Source organism: Clupea harengus, chromosome 18 (assembly GCF_900700415.2).
Source record: "Clupea harengus chromosome 18, Ch_v2.0.2, whole genome shotgun sequence".
Classification (NCBI taxonomy): Eukaryota; Metazoa; Chordata; class Actinopteri; order Clupeiformes; family Clupeidae; genus Clupea; species Clupea harengus.
Genome location: NC_045169.1, coordinates 19,601,743 through 19,622,977, shown reverse-complemented (window position 1 = coordinate 19,622,977; position 21,235 = coordinate 19,601,743). Strand labels below are relative to the sequence as shown.

Below are 21,235 nucleotides of genomic sequence, written 5' to 3'. Positions count from 1 at the left end.
TGGGGTTAGGGATTTGGAAAGGACAAGGGGTAGAAGGAGCTGTGTGAGACCTCAGAGGATCCCTGTGTGCTATTTCAGCATCGAGGGGATAGTGGGAGCCTGTAGGATGTTTAGAATTTGTAATGGGTCATGTAAGGTGATTATCTCTAAATGTGTGTGTTAGTGTGTGGATATCTGTGTGTGAGGTTTGATGTGCTGGGTTTATTCTTGTATGGGTGATTGCATATGTCTGCATGGTGTGATTGTGTGTGTGTGTGTTTTATGTGATGTGTGTGTTTGATATGTAGCTACGTGTGTGTGTGTGTAGCTGCATGCATGCGTCATATACTGTGTGTGTGTGTGTGTCTGTGTTTGATTGATATGTAGCTGCATGCATATGTGATATATATTGTGTGTGTGTGTGTTTTGATATGTAGCTGCATGCATATGTGATATATTGTGTGTGTGTGTGTGTTTGTTATGTAGCTGCATGCATGTGTGATATACTGTGTGTGTGTGTTTGATATGTAGCTGCCTGCATGCGTCATATACTGTGTATGTGTGTGTGTCCCTCAGGTGTGGAGAGCAGCTCCGCGAATGCGTCCATGAGTGTAGATTTTGACGCTGTGTTCGGAACCAAAGCTGCCAATAATGATGCCAAACCTGCAGCTGGTAAAATAAACAAAACCCACCAAACCCAGTGAACTAAACCAATCCACCTGCTCAGAGCTTAAAGGGGCAGTTCACCCAGACATGTCAGAAATGGTCACCTGTTCCTCCTCATGCCAGTACACACCTGTGTTAGGCTCCTTTTGACCGTGCAGCACAACATGACAGGGTTTCCTGTTCTGTTTTACATACAGTAAAGAGCCGTCTGCACAGTAATGCCATACATCATGACAGCCAGTGCTTGTCACCTCTAGCAGGACACTGAGATTCCTCTGGACAGTTCCCTCTGGACAGTTCCCTCTGGACAGTTCCATTGGACAGTTCCATTGGACAGTTCCCTCTGGACAGTTCCCATTGGACAGTTCCCATTGGACAGTTCCCTCTGGACAGTTCCTTTTGTGCTGCCCAGAGCAGAGCATGGATCTTGTTCCAGGTCAGGGATCTTGTTCCAGGTCTGTACTGGCACGAGGATGAACACACAAAGGCATAAAGGATTTTCCATGTTCTGGGTGAGCCGGCCCTTCAGGCTCTGTCTAACGGTTCTGACAGTTCTAAGCTGGACTGTTCCAGCCCCCCTCCTCCTGTCCACTATTCTAATGCTTAAGCGGCTCCCTGTGGTTCTGCTGGCCTAAGCTCACGGCTTCCGCTGTGGTGGTGTCATTCTTGCTTCCGAAACACTCTCTGTGTGTGTGTGTGTGTGTGTGTGTGTGTGTGTGTGTGTGTGTGTGTGTGTGTGTGTGTGTGTGTGTGTGCGCGCGCGTGCATTTATGTATGTCTCAACATGTATCTCTGGGAATGAGACCGTGTCTGTGTACATCCTAATCTCTGTGTGTATATGCGAGCGTGTGTTTGCGCTTGCATTTATGTATGTTTGAACATGTGTCTCTGGTGAATGAGACTGTCTGTATACATCCTAATCTCTGTGTGTGTGTGTGTTTGCGCTTGCATTTATGTATGTCTGAACATGTATCTCTGGGAATGACTGTGTGTGTGTGTGTGTGTGTGTACGCCTGACGATGCGTCTCAGGGAATAACAGTGTCCCTGTGTACATCCTCATCCCTGCATGTGTATGTATGGCTGAGTGTTACATTGATGGCTCACAGTCAGCCGCTGGCATCTTGTCTTCACACCTCATCAACCTTCTCTACCAACTTGGCAGAACATGTTTCTGCATCACTCTTCATTTCTCTTCGCTCGGTCTCCACGCCTGTCAATCATTCTCATTCTCTCTCTCTCTCTCTCTCATTGAGTTCCACTGTTCTTACTGTACATTTTTCTGTATTCCTTGTGCCTTTTCTTCATATATTTTTTTCCTCTCTCTATTTTTCCGTGGAGGTCTGTTTTTCTCGGTTGCATTGTTGCAGATTCATCACATGCCCCTTTACTCCTGTCCAAAAAAAACGACAAAACGACAAAAAAAAACAAAAAACAAAACCCATAAAAAACACACTGACAGCTTGCTTCCTCCTTCTAACATCCTTCATTCTCTCTCCCCCCGCCCCCCTCTCCACCCTTCCTCCTGGTGTCAAACCCCTCCCACCCTAATTCGCCTGGCCAAACTGGTGAGTGGGCTATTATTTCTCCCCTTTCTTCTGTTTTTCTCCTTCCTCTTCTCCGCCGCTCTCCGCCTCCTCTCTGTATTTCTGCTGGCTAAGCAGGAAGCCGTACGGAGCGAACGCGGCGGCGGCGGCCTGTGTCAGCACACTGACCAGTAGTCGCAGTACAACTAGCCAGGCAGACACATCCCGTCCTGTCCTGTCCCGTCCCATCCCGTGGCCATTACAGCTGAGCCTAAGAAAATATTATTACTCCTCCTCCTCCTCCTCTTTCTTCTCCTCCTCCTCCTCCTCCTCCTCCTCCTCCTCCTCCTCTTCTTCACCCTCCACGTCATCTGCCCAGCTGCTGGGGGAGGGTGTGGGATAGGGTGATGATCAGCTATTCAGTGCTGTGTTCAGCTTCACTCAGCTGCTCAGGCGTCCTCCTCCACTTCAGATGTGAAGGATGCGCCCGTGGAATGAGAGTGCTTTAAAATGACTTTGTAGAAAAGGGAATTGTATAAATTGTGTAAACGTTGATGCGCTGTTCTCTCCTCCTTAAAATGGTTTCCCAAGAAATAGGAGAGTTGTAAAAGGCAGTGCGGTTCGATAAAACTCCTTCAGACAGTCCTTCAGACAGTGTTCATTGTTAATGGTTCTGCATAAATAAGACCAAATTGAATTGTATCTTGTAGACTGTTTTGAGGCAATGTATCTGCATTAGAAATTATTTGTATGTACCGTTTAGGAAATCTGAAGAGGTCTATCTATTTAAGTCCGAAGTAGGTCTGTATCTAAGCAACATTAAAATCACATCACACTGGATAGTGCTGTTTATTCACTCCGTCATCCGGTGTTGTGCAATTTCCCCCTCTCTGTTTTGAGATGTTTCCGGAGCTTGTGAATGAAGATGCTGTGAATGTGTTGTTGCAACACAGCAGCGGGCCCTGTTTGTGTTCAGTATCACCGAGTCCCCTATCCCGCTCTTAAGGCCTGCAGCAAGCATCCCAGTAGATCTCAAGTCACTGTCTGACACGCAGTCTCTCTTAGTGGGTTGCACCGCTTCCCTTAAGCCTCACTGCTGTTAGGGCTGTCAGTTTGTCCCAGGAACAGGAAACTCCTGGCTGTGTGAATCTGAGGTCTAGATCTGCTTTGTGTTCAGCCTTGTGCTCCTGTCACGGCAGTAGCATCCCTCTCTCTTTCCTCGTTATCTTTCTGTGGGCGATCATCCCTCGTTCCCTGGGCCTTTTTTCTCCTTCCTCTCTCCCAGCCTCTATATTTATTCACCCCGTCCTACCGATCAATCGTTTTTTTGTTCCTTTTTACTTCCCATCTTTTCCCTCTTCACCTTCCACAGTCTATCACTTTCAGTTCTTCTGCCCTCTTTCATCTCCCTCTCTCCCTTCTCTCTCTCTCTCTCTCTCTCTCTCTCTCTCTCTCTCTCTCTCTCTCTCTCCGTCGCCATCCTTCTCTGTGACTAGGGGACGTGCGCTCCCCCGGTGGGCCTTGCGTCTCTGTGCTAATGCGCGCCATTAGCTGAATGAGCAGTGACAGGCCTTGTTTACAGAGGAGAATTACTCAGTGGAATTGACCGTGAGCGCTCCCGACCGGAGTAATCAAGCTCACCGCCACTACTGCTGGCAGACCTGAATGGATTAGTTTTATGACCATATGAACGGCAATCCCTCAGGAGGAACGTGCCAACAAACACGAGAGAGAAGGATGGAAGGATGGAAGGAAGGAAGGATGGAAGGAGGAGGGAGGAGGGAGGAGGAGGGTGGTTGAAGAAAACGAGAGACAGGGAGTGAGTAAGAGCTCTGTGTAATCCCAAGGCCCTAAGAAACACTGATGCTCCTTTTACCACCCCCTTCCCCCGAGCTTGTGGCATCGTCTCAGAGTGTGTGTGTGTGTGTGTGTGTGTGTGTGTGTGTGTGTGTGCGCACTCAGCAAGCAGGTCACGCAAACACACGCCCCGCTCTCTCTTTCCCAGAATCCCCTCTGTGGGCCAAACGCTCTTCTACCACTCCTTCTGTCCTTTCTGGTTTTTTAACCCCTTCTTTTTGTCTTGCCTGGCTGCTACTGAATCTAGATGTACACATATCTGTGTGTGTTGGTGTCTTATTGTGTGTTCTTCACCCCTCCCCCCCGCAGGTTATGACACTATAGGCGACCTGCTGAAGCCCCAGGTGACCGCTCACAGCCAGGCCCCGCCCATGTCCCTGCACTCCGGGGGCAAGCTGCTCCCCAACGACCTGGACTCCTCCTTGGCCAACCTAGTAGGCAGTGAGTGTACACACACACACACACACACACACAAACGCATGCATGAACACCCTCTAGAGTGTGTGCGCACACACACTTGCATGAATACAACATGTGTGCATGCATGCGTGCAGACACATTGAGCGAAAAGGAATGGCTACACATAAGACACTCGCAGTTTCATGTGGATGACTTCCCTCCCTTGCTCCTGTGAACAGAAACTCACAGACGCTGGACTTTTCCCTGCCTGATGGCAAATACATATGCAGTTACTCATCTAGAGATGCATGCCTTAATAAGTCTGTGTAGTGGGCAGTGAACACACACACACACACACACACACACTCTGAGACCTACAGTTGGCCCTCCCTGGCAAGGCTTGTAAGGAGGGGCGTATATGCATTATGCATTGACACATGCGTACAGTTTGCATACAGGCACACAGACAATGCCACAAAGATGTGCTCTTTATGGATACATGCAGACACGCTCACACACACACACACACACGGGCAGATATATACCTTTTACTTACACACACACACACACGAATAAATGCATGGCATCAAAAATGTCCTTTCACACAGACACCCATCCTTTTTTGAGCCATTTTCATGGTGGCCAGGTTTCTCATCCATTCCTTCCCATGTCCTTACATTTACAACTCACACTCAGTCACACACACACAGAAACAGACACTCTCCATCTCCCATTCTGTCACTTATTGTAATGTAAGCACATAATACTCATTGGTGTGATGGCACATTGGCAGTTAACTATAGTCAGGGGTGATTTGCAGGTTCCCTAGTGCCTGTCCCATCAAATACATACTCGCACTCTTCCTCTCCTCCTCCTCCTCCTCCTCCTTTCTCTCCATTCAGTCACCCACCGTGTTGTAAACAGATTGTGCATGTTTGCATGGTGTTGAAGATGCTCTAGCTGAAAGGCTTTGTACGGAGGGGCCTCTCTCTCCATCATCTCCATCTCCATCTTTCTCTCCCTCCATCGGTTTCATTCCCCTCTCTTTATCTGTCCTCCCTCTCCATCCATCTTTTTCTCTCTATCTCTTCCTACATCTCTGTCCCTCTATCTCTCTCTCCCTCTTCATCTCTCTTCACACACTCACTCTCTCTCCCCCTCTCTGTATGTTGAGTGGCTGTCTGGCTGCTGTGTGTGTGTGTGTGAGGTGGAGGCTGATGAAGGGAGATGTGTGTGTGTGTGTGTGTGAGGTGGAGGCTGATGAAGGGAGATGTTTGTGTGTGTGTGTGAGAGAGGTGGAGGCTGATGAAGGGAGATGAATGAAAGAGCTGCCTAATGAAAATGAACAGGCCCCCATGGAGCTGCCAGCCCTGCTGCAAAGCACCGGCTCATCGCCAGCCTAGTCTGTGTGTGTGTGTGTGTGTGTGTGTGTGTGTGTGTGTGTTTTTGTGTGTGTGTGTGTCCAAGCATGTACGTGTGTAAAGTAGTTTAAGTGTACAGAGCATATGTACTTGTACAGAGTCAGTGACTGTTTGTCTTTCTGTTCACCTTTTTCTCTGTCACACTCTCTCCACCACTGTCCCATCTATCTATCTATCTATCTCTGTCTCTCTCTCCCTTCCTCGTCTTTGGCCTTTCCTCCTCCCCTCTCTCTCTCTCTCTCTCTCTCTCTCTCTCTCTCCACATCTCTGTCTCTTTCTCTCTCAGATCTGCAGTTTGGAGGAGCACCAGCCAAGAAGTAAGTCTCTTTAGAGAAGCCCGTGAAAGCTTTCTCCTATCAGTTCTTTTGTTAATCATTGGCAGTGACTTCCCGAGCCAGCGGACCGTCCCCATCTCCTCTCTGCCTGCCTGTGCTTTATGGGGTAGCTTTTACACCACCTCATGCTTGTCTTCCTACTCGCTAGACAGAGACCGTGCGTCACCAGCATGACGTGCGTTTTTAAATAGCGATGTCTGAGTGTTAAAAGTATTTTTTTTTCCTTTCTTTTTTTTCGGAACTGCTCAAGGCATTAGTTTATCAAAGATTGTGTGTGTGTGGGTGTGCGCTTTGAGTTTCCTATCCATTCTTTGCAACAGCACTTGCTACAATTACATCGGTCATGGTTTGGGGCTATTCTCGACACCACCGTGAGGTTACCATGGTTACCGTAAGGTTACCGTGTCTTCTGTGTTTTCGGATGCGCCCGAGGGAGTTACTTTATTGCGTGTGTGCGCGTGTGTATGTGTATGTGTGTGTACGTGACCAGGCCTGACATGCAGTGGAGCCAGCCCATGGAGAAGAAGCTGACGGGCGGCAACAACTGGCAGTCCAAGACCATGAGCAGCACCACTGCCTGGAACCCCGCGCCCATGCCACCCCAACCCATGCCCATGCAACACGTGGTAAGGAGAGACACACACACACACACACACACACACACACACACTCACAATTTCCTCAGCTGGGTTATCCTTTAGCACTGGTGTGAATGCATGCTTCATGCTATAGATAGATGGGCACACACATACATACATACATACATACATACATACATACACACACACACACACACACACACACACACACACACACACACATGTATATTCTCATACACACAAACACAGACAGTGTCCACACTCGCACCACTTCGAGGACCCACCCTTTAAGTCACACTCAATGTAGAGTATTGCTGTGCTGAAGGATCTCATGCACGTATGTCCACACGTGTACAACAGACATATGCCTTCATTCAAGTGTTCATAAACAACAGAACTGCACGTCTCTCGTATGTAGTAAGTGAGGACGCATGCATACACACTCGCCTGCACGCATGCATATGTGCATGTACACGTCAGTGCATTGTGTCCCCCAGTAAAGGCGTGTTGAGCAGATGACACACACACACACACACACACACACGCACACACACCTTGGAGCATCTGAAGTCAGCATGGCAGGCACATGATTCATAACTTCTGTGTTACAAAGATTTTCACAAGTAAATTCAAACGTCAACTTGCACTCTCAACTCTTGCACAGTCTCAAGCTTAGCCTAATGACCTTGCTGCTAACTTTTTTCCCCTGCTTGCTCTGTTGACACTGTCACTAACCTTCTACCTCCTTTTCTCTCCCCCTCCCTCCCTCCCTCCCTCCTTCCTGATCTGTCTCCATCTTTCTTTCTTTTCTTGCTTAACTTCCTTTGTGGTCATCACCCCTTCATCCTGTTTTGCTTCCGTCTGATGTCTTCCACTTCTGTCCTTTCTGTTTCTCTCTCATTCTCTCTCTCCTTTCTTACTTTCACTCTGTCGCTCTCTCTCATCCCACCCGTGCCCCCCCCCCTCTTTCTCTCTCACTGTTCGTCTGTGCTTCGATGCAGAATGGAATGTTCTATACTGGTTATGTAAGTACTCAAGCCAAAGCCATGCTTCTTGCTGACCCGGTCCAGTTTACCAGTAATCCAATCTTAACTTCCTTAATTCCCATCCCACCCCTATTGCCCTTTCTTACACATGACGGCCAGTGTTGTGGGGACTTTCTCAGTCAGGGCTTGAGCTGTTTTTGTTGTAAAACTGTTAGCTCATCACTCTCTGCTCAGTGCATGAGGAAGTCCCATCTTCTCGCCCATGTATGTGTAGTTTACTGTCGGCCATTGAGTTTTTCTACATGTCCTGTGGCTCGTTGCATGCGCTGTGTATTTAGACTGTACCTTGCTATGGAGTCCCGCTTCCTCCTGTGTTGAAGGCCTGCTCAGCTTTATGCAGACATGCAGTCAGGAGCTCGTAAACTGGGCTTAAAGTAACAATAGCCCGTGGAACATTCCACAGTGTTCTCCTACACACCTGTTTACCTAAAGATGTTTCTGGCTCCGATCTGAGGCTCCCAGCTCACTGGACATGACCTGGAGATCACACTTGCGTGTGTGTAAACATACTGTAAAGAAGCAAGGCCTGGGTGTGGATGTGTAAGCTGTTTGGAGCCCTCCTCCACAGTTAGCTGTTAACTCTGTGTGTGTGTGTGTGTGTGTGTGTTAGTGTTAGTGTTAGTGTTATGTAATGGCTAGGTCAGGGTTCAGTCTCGAAGTCTCCGTCTCTCATGGTTGTTTTGTGTTTCTCCTCTGTAGGCTCCAGCACCAATGGCATTTCCCATGACGACACCTCAAGTGCCTGTGTATGGAATGGTGGGTCCCATCACCCTTTCTGGCTTTTTTTATTACGTACACACGCTTGCACGCTCACTTTCATACACACACACACACACACACACACACACACACACACTCGCACGCTCACTCTCTCATACACACACACACACCTCTCTTTTAGTGTCATATGTCCAAATATTCTTAGATTTTCTTAATTCTTAAATAACACAGTTTAGGTAGGACGATCTTCATTCTCCACGATATTATCCAACAGTTGTGCACGTGTGGAGAGAGTTCAAAAATACAGGAAAGCTAGGAAGAGTAGCTAAGAGACCCTGCTGACCTCTGACCTATGGCCTCTTCAATGGAGAGTCAGAGCCCAAGAGATGCCACACAGACTGGAGAGGATGGAGACAACAAGGAGACAAAAGGAAATGAATAGGGAATGTTATGGTTGGAGTCACGAGGTCATTGTATAAACTACAGTTAGAAAGTACTGAGAACACTTCCCACTGAGATCACAATTAAATATCATAATGATGATAATTATTATTAGCAATTATTATAATGAAAATCACAATTATGCAGTCATTAGTGTCATCACATCTAGAATTAGTATTGGAATTATCCTTTATTTTGTCTTTATATCTACTCATACAAGAAACTGAACCTACAGTGTTCTCAGAAAGCAGCTCCGCCTCTTCAATATAGCGGGATAGTCTCCAAAATGGTCCGTAGTCATCCATAGTCATCATGGTGTTTGTCAGTAGAGCACACCGTGACTCATCTGACTAAATGTCAGCAACCAGGTAAAAGCTCTACATTAAGACCCTCTGCTGTCTGACTCCTTCAGTGCTGGGTAGATAAAGGAAGCTAGTGAGGGATTCTGTTGGCATGGCGATAATGACGGAATGTTCTTTTGGATGAAATCTCTCCGTAGCGGTCGATGGGGGTTTTTCACCCCAGTCTCACACATACATGAATAACAACAACTATAATACCCCATCCAGACTCCCACATAATCCCATTTCCCATAGTTTGAGCGTCTTGTACATCACGCAGCAGGATTTCATGTGGGCAGAATGTGATTCCCCAACACACACACACACACACACACACACACACACACACACAGGTGCATGCTCTCTGTATGGATAGTTCTGGTATAGGAATCATCCCTGTGTTAGAAATACACCTGGGGTTCTGCTGGAAAAACATGACGTCATCATCGCTGTGTGGAAGTGTGCAAGTCTGCTCGGGTCAGGAGGAACCTGTATAAAACATGACCTGTGGAATTCAGTTCTTTAGAGTCATGAGACCATCAGGGATGTGTACACATACAAATACCTTATATCACAGTATTGTACACTATACGCATGGTGTCTGTGTAGTCTGTAGGGCATGTCAGGTACACATCTCCCATGGACTGTATGTGCCTTTGGCCAAGTGCATATAATTTATTATTCATGTTGTATGTATGTGTGAAAGTGTTCAAGTGTTCAAGGGAGAGGTGTATGTTAGGGCTGAACGATTAATTGCATTTGCGATTTTCTAACCGCAACGTTCGCGATTAAAAACGTGATCTCAAAAAAAAATATATATATATAAATATAAAAATATATATATATATATATAAATATATATATATATATATATATATATATATTTTTTTTTTTTTTTTCTTTAAGATGGTAAATTTTGCTCACAGTGTTTAAAAAGTGCATGCCTTGTGTTTATTCTTACAATGACTTTGTTTAAATTACTTAAATGCACAGTGGCAAAGCCACTGATTTGTTGTTCTTGATTCTGTAATGAGCAGTTAAATAAAAATGTAAATTGTGGGAAATACTATTTTACACTAAATGTATCTAATATTGTGTTGGTCATATTGAAATCATTCATTACGATTTGTTGGGAAAAATATTATCATAAAATAAAAAAATCGCATATTAAATCGCAATCGCAATATTGGGGGGAAATAAAATCGCAATTAGATTATTTCCCCAAATCTTTCAGCCCTAGTGTACGTGTGTGTGTGCGCTAATACACACAGGGATTATTTATTAGTCTGTCTAATCGGTCCTTCTTTCTCCCCCCCCTTCCCCCAACTGTTTCTACCCTTCTACTCCCCTCTTGCCCATCATCCATCTCTGTTTCTCTCTCTACCTCTCGCTGTTCATCTGTCCTTCTTTCTCTTCCCTCTTTTATTTCACTCCGTGCACGACCACTGTTCTTCCTCCCTACCATTTGCTCATCATCATCCACCCCACCCCGCCCCTTGGTCTCTCCCTCCCTCTCTCTCTTTCTCCCTTCCTCCCTCTCTCTCTCTCTCTCTCTCTCTCTCTCTCTCTCTCTCTCTCTCTCTCTCTCTCCCCCTCTCCCCCCCTCCCTCCCTCCGGTAGGTCCCCCAACACATGGGACAGATGAGCGGGGTGCCCGTGATGGCCCCCCAGCCGATGATGTACAACCACCAGCCTGTCCTCAGACCCACCAACCCCTTCGCCCCCATGCCCGGAGCCCAGGTACACACACACCCCCTCTCAGACCCTCCTCAATAGAAGGAACAGACAATTGGCTTCATATTGGAAGCACTTGAAGTGTTTTATATCTATACACACACACCCCGTAGCTTTTGTTAGTATTGGAGAAAAAGTAATAGTTGGTGGTAAATAAAAAATGTCATACTCATTGTAACGATCACCCCTTTGCCACGATCACCCCTTTGCCTAAGCTGCCTGTCCTGATGTCAGCTTCAAACCAGAGGAGCCAGATCTGTAGTTGCAACCTCTGCTCTATAGCCGCAAGACCGGTCCTTCACCTGGTCAGTTTCCATCACTCATATCACCACCCCCCCGCCCCCCCAGTCTTGATCAGAGAGAAAGCCTCTCGAGAGGCAGAAATATGCAGGAAAGAAGGAACTTCTGTGCTCCCACTCACCACATCTGTGAAGGAACAGTCTGGTGTCCGAGCCATGGAGAGGCTAGACTGAAGCGTTCCTGCAAACAGGGTGAGCGCAGGGCTAGTCCCCTTCAAGGATGAGTGAAGACCGAGCAGAGTAAAGAGTAAAGTCTTCATATTTCTTTGGTGTTTGCTTCCTCTTACCCATGGGCCCGTGGGGGTATGAGTCTGATAAAAGCAACATGTAAACTCCAGGAATATTGACGTGAGCTGCCCTTAAACCTGCCGATGGGGCTGAAGGAGCAAAAGAAAAATAAAGAAAGCACAAAATATCGAGCTATGCTTCTCACTCGCCTCATCTACAGCTTCCCAAGGCCTTGAGTGCAGAACTTTCAAATTCATGCTTAATCTCAGGGTATGGCAGCAGTCAGTATGCCTGGTACCTGCTCATCCTGTATACACACACACACACACACACACACACATATATAACTACACCATCAGGTTATTTATTTCTATCCGTCCTTGTAAAAACCTCGAGTGCCTCAACGCTGGGCTAAGCATTAAAGCCAGCACGTTCCCTGCATATCTCGATGCTCTCCAGTGGCCTTCTTCAGACAGCAAATGATCTGGATGCGGCAGTTGTGTTTGTGTGTGTGTTTGCGTGTGTGTGTGTGTGTGTGTGTGTGTGTGTGTGAGAGAGAATTGTGCAGAAAATCCTCTGTTTGTCTAAGAGCCGGTTTTGAGCCCCTCCATCCTCAAACACAGATGTGCTTGAATACAAAGTGTTGGGTGTTTGGGAGTCAGCAGTGGTCTGAAGTAGCACTGTGCTTTGACCGCATTAAAGGCATTAAGTCCACGAAGCTCGTTCTCCAATGCACAAGTGCCACTGCACTCGCGCGCCTCCAGTAGTATCTGCTGTTAGACTAGACGAGGAGTCGTCTTCTGCACCTTGTTCAATGCGTCATGTCGTCAGATCAGCCTTTTGAAGAATTCCAGCTGTGCACACTTTAGCGTATGCGTGACAGCATCTCTGTGTGAGTGCGGTACATCCAGTATTGGGTTGCACTGGGACGGACTGCCTTAAGCAGTGGGGGGGTTCTGGGACGGACTGCCTTAAGCAGTGTGGGGGTTCTGGGACGGACTGCCTTAAGCAGTGTGGGGGTTCGTTCTGCTGTGTCCAACGGCTTCTCTTGTATGTGTAGGACTCCACCCAATGGGAAGTGGACAGCGTGCATGAGGTAGAACCCGTAACTGAGCTGCCTCCTAATACCCTCCGACCTGCCGCTCTGCTTAGGGTTTAGGCTAACACACGTTCATTCTGGCTCTTCTCTTCTGTGTGTGTGTGTGTGTGTGTGTGTGTGTGTGTGTGTGTGTGTGTGTGTGTGTGTGTCTCACTCACTCTATCTTACTGTCCTGATCTCTTTCTCTCTCCTTCTTCCCTCTCTCTTTTTCTCATGTTCTCGCTCTCTCCCTAATGTTCTCTCTCTCATGTTCTTTTTCTCTTTCTCTCTCTTTCTCTACTCCGCTCTCTCTCATCTTCCCTCTCTCTCCTCCGCTCTCTCTCATGTTCTCTCTCTCTCTCATGCTCTCTTTCTCTCCTCCACTCTTGCTCTCTCTCTTGCTGTGATCCCCCCCCCCTCTCTTTCCTGCTTATGCAGAGCTTCCTCTTAATGTTGCTGATGTTTATATTTTTCAGCCCTAACCACTGACATGTCAGTTAAATTCCCTGATCTCCCCTTTCTCTCCCCTTCCTCTCCCCCTCCTTTTGTTGCCCTGTTGGGGGGTGTCAGTCGCTCTGTTGGGGGGCTGTCAGTCCAGGGGAAAATGTCTACCGTCACTTATTGCTGGGTCTAGTCAGTGTGTGTGTGTGTGTGTGTGTGTGACTGTGGGGTTGTGAAGCCTAACTGTCATTTATCCAGTGATATTCATTCTCATTTCTCTCTCTCTTTTCTTTCTTTCTTTCTTTCTTTCTCTCCATCCTCTCAGATGCAGTTCATGTAGTAGCAGCGTGGGCGTCCGTGTGCCAAAAGTGACGGCAAACATCACAGCACGAGCAAGAGAATGAAAGAGAAGAGGAGAACCTATCAACACCAAATACCGGAGGAGAAGAGTCTAAGATGGAGCCAATGGAAAGGGAGAGCAAGAGAGAGAGAGAGAAAGACAAAAAGTTCCAAGGTGGGAGATGGGAAGAAGTGTCTGTGTGTATGTGTGTAGAATAGTGTGTGTGTTTGTGTGTGTGTGCCTATACATGTGTGTCTTACCTGTGCACCAGTCTGAAACGGCTCTCCCAGATCACACACACATAAAACAGTACGCACAATGTGTCAGGACTCTCAGTATCGGTCAAATGTCACGCGTTTCTTCTAAAAGGTCAAAGGTTAGGTATGAAGGATTACAGAAACGAGGGAAATTCACACAGCACTGAGGTCATTTAGATCAGCGCAGAAGAACATTTGGGCACTGAGCAGGTTTTGTAAATAGATATTTTAGGCCAAACCTTATCAGTGACTTGCTTTTGTTTTGTTTCTCTCCGTCTCTCTTAGTTTTTTTTTTTTTTTTTATGCTTTTCATATCGTTTCATCATCTATTTGCCCAGGAAGTTAGGTGTGTCTCCATCTCGGTCTAGGTGTCTCAAGTTTCAGCTTTCTAATGCAATTCCCAGCTAAGCAATGTTGCAAACTGAAGTTGTGCGACCCCATTTCTCAAGAAACAAAACTCGCAATGCTCGGCATGCAGTTATGCAAGGTCATCTTTCTCTAGAATGATCTATAGGTCATCCATCGCCACTCACCTTCAGCCCAAACCACCTTCAATACATGGTTTGACTTTATTCCCTGATGGTGAAGGCGTGTCTGAAAAGGCCATCAGCCATTTTCAACCATAAGTCTCTTGTCCATGCTTGAAGGCGTAACACGATCCCGACTCTTTACTCATCCTGTTCATCGTAACGTACACTCTCTGTATGTGTGTGTGTGTGTGTGTGTGTGTGCGAGCAGGAGATGTTGGTCAATAGGAGGTGCTGTTTCAGACTTGGTGAAGGTCATACTCACACACACGCACACATACACACGCAGTTACAGATACACCAAAACATGTGCGAGCGCACACACACTCACACACACACACACACAGCAGTTGGCTTAAAGACTGGATGTAAAGTCTCTCATGACCTACATAAAGACCATATTTGCCCATCTCCTTCCTCAATGGCCTCCCTTGTTTGTTTCTTTTCTTTCTTTCTTTGTTTATTTATTTGTGTGGGTTTGTCACTAAAGGCAACCGAGAAATGTTTGTAAACACTCTGCATGTGCCCCTTCTCTTCTGCTGTCTCCTGTGAAGTGTAGCGCCGTCAAAAAATGGTCTCAAAGGAACATTGTTACCTGTAAGCCCCTCCCTGCTCCAGTCTTCACAGCCACCATAGCCAGAGTGATGCAATATGAGGGGGAGAAAAAAAAAAGAGCTCTTTAGCTCCCCTGCTGGTGGAACGGGCATTGTAAATGTTTGTGGTAGGCTGGTGGCTCAAACGGGGAAGTGGCGGTTGATTTTTAAGGTTTGATTATAATTATCACTATTATTATTATTGCCCTTTTATATTTCAGAAGTCGTAATAGTTGGTGGTTTGTGGCAAAGGTCTGTACATGTTAAGCCAGACCTCAATTGTCCTCAGAAATCTAATATTCGCTTGCCAGGTCGATGTAGCTGCTGTGAAATAGCAGGATTTGAAACTGTTATTTTCCATCAAAACCAACGGAAAACCAACTCCAATTCCTAAAGTTGCTAAATCTGATTGACCATCATCTCTGCTTTCAGGACAGACTAATCTTTGTCTCTATATAAGTGTATGGTTTTGTTTGTGATTTCACTTGCTTGACATTGCATTTGCCAATTTTATTGTTTCCTGAAGGGGAAATATATGGAGCATCTGATATTGTTTTTCTTCAACCAAAGCATAAAAACACCACCCACCTTGCGGTGCTCATTCCCTGGTGGGTCTGTCTGTTTGTTTGTTTTTTGTTTGTTTTCTGGATATTTCTGCGGAATCCGTCTGCTCTTGCGACTCTCTCCTTCAGGTGGCCTTCTCTTATACGTCCCACCCCTCCCAACCCCCTTCATTTTAAATGACTGCAGAAGCGAATTGTTGCACTGATCAGCCCTTGGGTGGTTAACAGTAGCACAGTCTGCAGGCTAAAGGAGTGGTATTCCTCCATCTTCTAGAAGTTTTCAAATAACCTCACTGTTGGACGAATGCAGAATGGTAGCGTTGAAAGAGAGAGAGGAAAAAAACATGCATCAGTGTGTGTTGTAGAATGTTGCCTTCCGAAGCATGAGGAAAGCTTGACGATCCCCCGTGTCATGGGATTTTGAGGTGTGAGGTGTAGGCGGTGTGTGTGGTGGTCGTCCAGCACCGCAAGTGTTGGGTATCGTCGTTACGCCGTGCCCCTGAGATGCACCTTTTGTTTGTCGTAGTGGAAAAGAGGTCCGGGTGTGTGCGTAAGGCCGGTCGTTGCAAATCAGTAGCAGAAGAACGTTGGAGATCGATACACATTTGCACATTATTCCCCCCCCCCCCCACATAAAACCCCACCCTGTTTACAGTGTGTCGGAGGAGAGGAGGAGAGAACTGAAAATATGGACAGCACACCTTTCTTCCCCCTTTCCTTTTCTGATTTTTTGTTTTTCCAAGCGATCCTACGGGATTCTGAGGAGTAAAGCTGGAAAGCTGTGAACACACAAAGCAAGATAAGAAGGCAAAACCAATGAAGTTTAAATACATGCACAGATGGAGGAAAAAATGCAAACCAGACAGGGTATCCTCTTCCTTTCCCTCATGGACGGACATAATTATCTGTCACCCACCCCCCCACCTGTCCTTCCCTCACCCACCCTCACCTTTGTCCCCATATCCAGATGTACACCTGTGCTCTAAGTGGCCAGTCCCTAGTCTTTAAAAAGTGATTAGTCGGAGTCCTGTGCTGTTGTGGCGTCTTGTCCTGGTCCTGTCGTCTATCCGTTAGGTAGTTCTACAGATGCCCGTCACCTCCCCCCCCCCCCCGTCCTGTAGTCCCTAGTGACCCCTTATGGATCGCTTTCCTGGTAGAAACCCTAGCCCCCCACCACTGCCCCCTCCGTGTGACTACCGTGTGTGTGTGTGTGTCGTTATGTCCACCTCCAAAGGCATCTCTATGTAGATCATGTGCTTTATTAAACGGTGAAACAGGGGGAAACTCGGGTTTCCCGGTCCTCCTGGTCTGGTGTTCAAAGCACCGAAACAAGACTAAGCGCGAGTCGAGTAATCAGATGGGTAGTTGTCAAACCTAGGTGTTTTTTAGTACTGGTGCTGGGTTTAGTTGGGTACTTGTCCTGTTATGGTCTATATGTAGCCCACCAGATGTGCCCCATGCGCTTCATGGAAGGATCCAGGTGTTGGGACTGCGAGAGAGAGAGCGAGAGAGAGATGACTCAAACTGTGGGTTTGTTAGTCATATAAAGTGTGTGAGGGGTGTGTGTGTGTGTGTGGGTATGTTGTGATTGCGCGCACCTGAGCCGGAGGTATCTACGGAGGCCCTTCCAGCGACCTTCGAAGAGACTTGTAGATGTCGGGGTTTTTTCTTTTTCTTCGAAATGTATCACGCCGTGTTTGGCACAGCGGTTGATGAGCACAGTTTTCTCAGATTTTTTACCACTTTTGTCCTTGTGTTTGGAATCGGCCTGTTCTTCTTCTTCTTCTTCTTCTTCTTCTTCTTCCTATTCTTATGATTCTTCCTCCTCTTCTTCTGTTAGCGTTTCTTTCTATCTGTTGAATCTTTTGCATGGATCCCTGTCCTGCCTGTGTAGTGGAGGTCCTCGTGTATCTTGAACTGGTTTTCATTGAGGGAGGCACACAAAGGAAGGGGGAGACTTTTTGAGAGGCCCTTTCGGTGTGCCGACTGCATGGTCCGTGTCGTGGTGTTGTTTCCTATTGGGTTCCCTTTAAAAGCGAACAAAAAAAGCATGATCTTCTCTGTAGTCCTGTTTTTTAAATCTAACTCGTGTTAAGTGTCCGGAATAAAAAGGGGGTGGGGAGGGGGCACAGGTGGGTGTGTTTTTGAATTGCCACGTGTGGAACAGCCAAATACGGTCACCAAGTCTGGACAAGAGACTCTGACGATGACGTAAAGGTGGACAAAACCCATCTTTCCCAAATCAACCAGTCATTGATGTCAGTTGATGTTAGGGTGTGATGTACGAGGTCACTTTTCCATTATCTTGAATAGGCACGGCTATGCATCGCCAAACGTAACAATGTCGATGTTCATTTTCGATGAGGTGCTCTGTGAGTTTGATATTTGATGTCCTTTTTTTGTTTGTTTGATCTTACTCATTTTTGCAATGGCTATTCTTTGTACCTCACAGTCATTGCATTGGGATGTCATGGGGAGTCTCTGGTCTAGAGATGGGCCCTAAAATCCTATTATTATTATTTTTATCTTAAGAATTAACCTCAGGTCTCGGATAGTGAGTCCTCACTGGCTTTGCCCAGTGCAAACGATTCAGCAGTGGATAGCAAATTGGGAAACACGTTGTCATATCCTAGTTTCCCTTTGCCAGTTCCTGACTGGACCAAGTGTTGAGGTTGTCTACCAGACGGTGAGGCCCTGGTGAATCCACACCCTTGTTCGTTGTGTGTTACTGAAAAACCTGATCCCGCCACGTTCCCAGAACCCACTGCATGTCCACAGCATACTCTCCTCCCACGTGGCATCCCAACAGGCTGCTACTCTTGGTGAAGTGTAGTGTGTCTATCTGCATTATCTACAGGGGGAATGTGTAGGACGTGTGTGTGAATGTGTGTGTGTGTATGAGTGTGTGTCTGTAGTCCTCCCCACCTTCCAGTCATCAGGGAATTTCTGAGGAAAAGTGGTGTGGATTTTTTTTTCTGTCGATTTTTCTTTACTCTAATCTTGTGCTCATACGTTACATTGGTTTGTTTCTACAGGTGTGTATTCATTTGGACTTAGCTGCTGCTTCATACAGTTTGTATATATATATACATGTATATCTTCATACTCTGCAACATATTATTTTTCTTTTCCTTTTTCTATTGTTTCTATTGATCTGAACATGACAAATATTTGCATTATATAGAGATGTTATATCCTATAGAAACTTTTTGTTATGTTTTGACAGTCAAGGCAGAAGTTATTTTCTGCCCTGTTAGTTCATAGTCAATGCCAAATGATAGCTGGAGAATCAGGAGTCAGTACCTTCTAAATGTTTCATGTTGGTTTCCCCCTTTGTACATTTGTATTTATTTATGCAAACATTAAGGATTTTAATAAGCATGGAAACAAAAACAAATCATGGGCTTTTTTTATTTGACTTCATTTTTTTGGTTTATATCAGAAGAAATAAATCATTTTCCATTCCTAAAAAAAACATTTGTATGTTCATGTTTTTGTTCCATCGTTGTCAAGCATCTCTGAATCTTTGGTTTGAGTCAGACGGTGTTCCGTGGGAGGATTATCCTTCACTCTTACCTGCAGGTTGGGGACCAGTTCTTCGTAAGCCCTTTGGTAACTGTAAATATCAATGACTGTAAAAAGCACGGATAGCGTATCGTCAGAAGTGAAGTTACCGGAAGGAATTTAAAAATGGCGGAGATTTGACCAAATAGGGTCGATTCTGGGCTAACTTGGCCGATTTTCTGTTTACTACGCATGCTCTGGCTGCAAAAGCACTTATTGCACAGACTCTGGCTGCCATTTTGCTTCATTTTTTCCCACCCTGTTGAGTGCGTGACGCCATGCTGTCCATCCTTTCTACAGTCGCTGATGAGCGTAGCCAGCGAACATGCTCACACTGACCCCAGGCCTGTAGCTAAGGTCCGTCTCATCACTGTGTCTCCACTGAAAAACTGCCGACCCAGGTGATCATCACTGTTGCTTTATGGAGTCATTTCCTACACAACTCCCCCTTGATTGAATAAATGTCAACGTTTGTTTTGTGTTCGTTTATGTTTGTTTATGTTTACTTTCTGATAAAATTTGCACTTCATATACCCCTGCCTTATAGTACAGAACGTGTGGTTGTTCTGGGAATCGGTGACAAAAGCATGCTTTTTTTCTTAAACTACCCTTTCGGCTTGTACAGTACTGTACTTTCTACATGTTTAAATGTCATGATATTGATGATGATGATGATGCTGTGATTGTGGTTTTTATTGTTGCATATGTTGCATGAGGTGAATGCAAGGTTGTCCCCTAAACCCAAGCCAACACCAAGCCTCATAAGGTCCTGTCCAGGTAAAACCACAGGTGACTACCGCCAAATCCGGAGCAAAGCTGAAGTATGAATCGATTGATCACTGAATGTTACTTTGCTTGTGGAGCAATTAGTTGGGATTTATTTATTTATGTTTTCCCCCTTGACCTGATGTTAATCTCTCCCATTGATTTGGCTAAACTCTGATTGACCCGTCGTTTAGCCAATTCCCTGTCTGACACTGAACTACACGGCTGGAGTTGGGGAGCTCAAACAGCGGGCATCATAACATGGTTGATTGGCATCATTTAGGCTCAGTGCCGTATGTACTATGCGGCACCATGCAATGTCTGTCAAAGAGTGGAAGGTGTGGGTGGGGGAAGGTGTTCATCCACCTGAAACTCAGCCCCCTGCCTCTGCACCTTTGCTCTTCTCTCTCAGTAGGACCAGTGATCAAAGAGCAGGAAATATGTGAGGCAATGTAACCCAGGGTAACGGCCGACTCTTAGACCGATCTGGTCCTGATTTGGCTCTGGACCGTCCCAGAGTCGGACGTTAGTTTGGACTCTTTGTCCACAGGCCTCTCCTAATGGGGCTTCAAGCGGTTTGGAGAAAAAGGTCAAATGTGTGATGTGCAACCTCGGCCAGCACAACAGAAGAGTTGTTCAGCTGTGCGATGGCCTGTCCCAGAGGTATCTGCCAAAATGAAGTGCTAGAGGGTGTGGTTACCATTCGCGGGTAGATGTGTGCGTTCACTCCATCAACTACTCTTGCCACCTTTTATAGGACTGTTATGTTGTCAAGATCTACGGTGTGGCCCACACGTCCCATAGGCTGCTCGTGGCGGGATGCCTCTGGGTCCTCCTGTTGCACGTGGCGCCATTTTTGTTAGATAAGGATTTGAAAATAATTCTAAACTGCCGCCATTTAACATGTGGTAGCGATGTACTGAATGCACCGTTAGTGTGTGCGTGTCTTTTTTCGTTTTTGTATACAAAAAGCTTCTCCCAACAGGGAAAGAAATTTAAAAAAAAGTCTACATCTACGCCAAAATGTAACTTGCTTATGAAACGCTCTGCTGTTGTTACTCCACAAACCCTTTCAAGTCATGAGTGAATTAAGCGTTATGACCTGATGATTTTATTCTTTCCAGCCTAACGGTGTTGCACCTGATGTCCACTCAGCCTGCCTGCTAACGTCCTATTGATCAGGACTAAGACAAGTGAAAGATCTGTTTTTTGGCCATTTAAATTCATTTACAACGTTTTTTTCTTTCTTTCGTATCCTCTGCATGTGCTGTTTTTTATTTTGGGGTTTTTAAATGGACTTGCTTGGGAATGGACGTTTGAGAACATCCAGTGACGTTTGCTAAGACTAAAAGTATATCTGGTGCTCATTTCATGATCAATTTGATGGGAGAGTTGTTTCACTTTGTTATTTTCGTTTCGTGGTGGATGGTTGTGCTGATATTTCTTTTTGTGTTAATTTTTTTAACTCGTACACATTTGGCCAATTTTTTTGTAAGTTATTTCTGTTTGTCTGTTGTG

General features: G+C 46.1%; 1 protein-coding gene across 12 annotated transcripts in view; it reads left to right on the top strand.

Moving 5' to 3' along the window:
* The window catches only part of si:ch211-200p22.4 (phosphatidylinositol-binding clathrin assembly protein), a 56,029-nt gene extending 41,375 nt beyond the window's left edge, over positions 1–14,654 (top strand). For 6 of the 12 annotated variants that reach the window (XM_042710501.1, XM_042710499.1, XM_042710498.1 and 3 more), the window contains 9 exons: positions 556–651; positions 4,336–4,467; positions 6,133–6,163; positions 6,648–6,807; positions 7,782–7,805; positions 8,526–8,582; positions 10,949–11,068; positions 11,278–11,367; positions 13,434–14,654. In XM_042710501.1, coding sequence (XP_042566435.1) covers positions 556–651; positions 4,336–4,467; positions 6,133–6,163; positions 6,648–6,807; positions 7,782–7,805; positions 8,526–8,582; positions 10,949–11,068; positions 11,278–11,367; positions 13,434–13,448 — 725 coding nt within the window. In that variant the 3' untranslated portion in view covers positions 13,449–14,654. The remainder of the gene's footprint in view (positions 1–555; positions 652–4,335; positions 4,468–6,132; positions 6,164–6,647; positions 6,808–7,781; positions 7,806–8,525; positions 8,583–10,948; positions 11,069–11,277; positions 11,368–13,433) is intronic. The other 6 variants (XM_042710497.1, XM_042710503.1, XM_042710494.1 and 3 more) reach the window with 5 other exon arrangements.
* Positions 14,655–21,235: the final 6,581 nt, after the last annotated feature.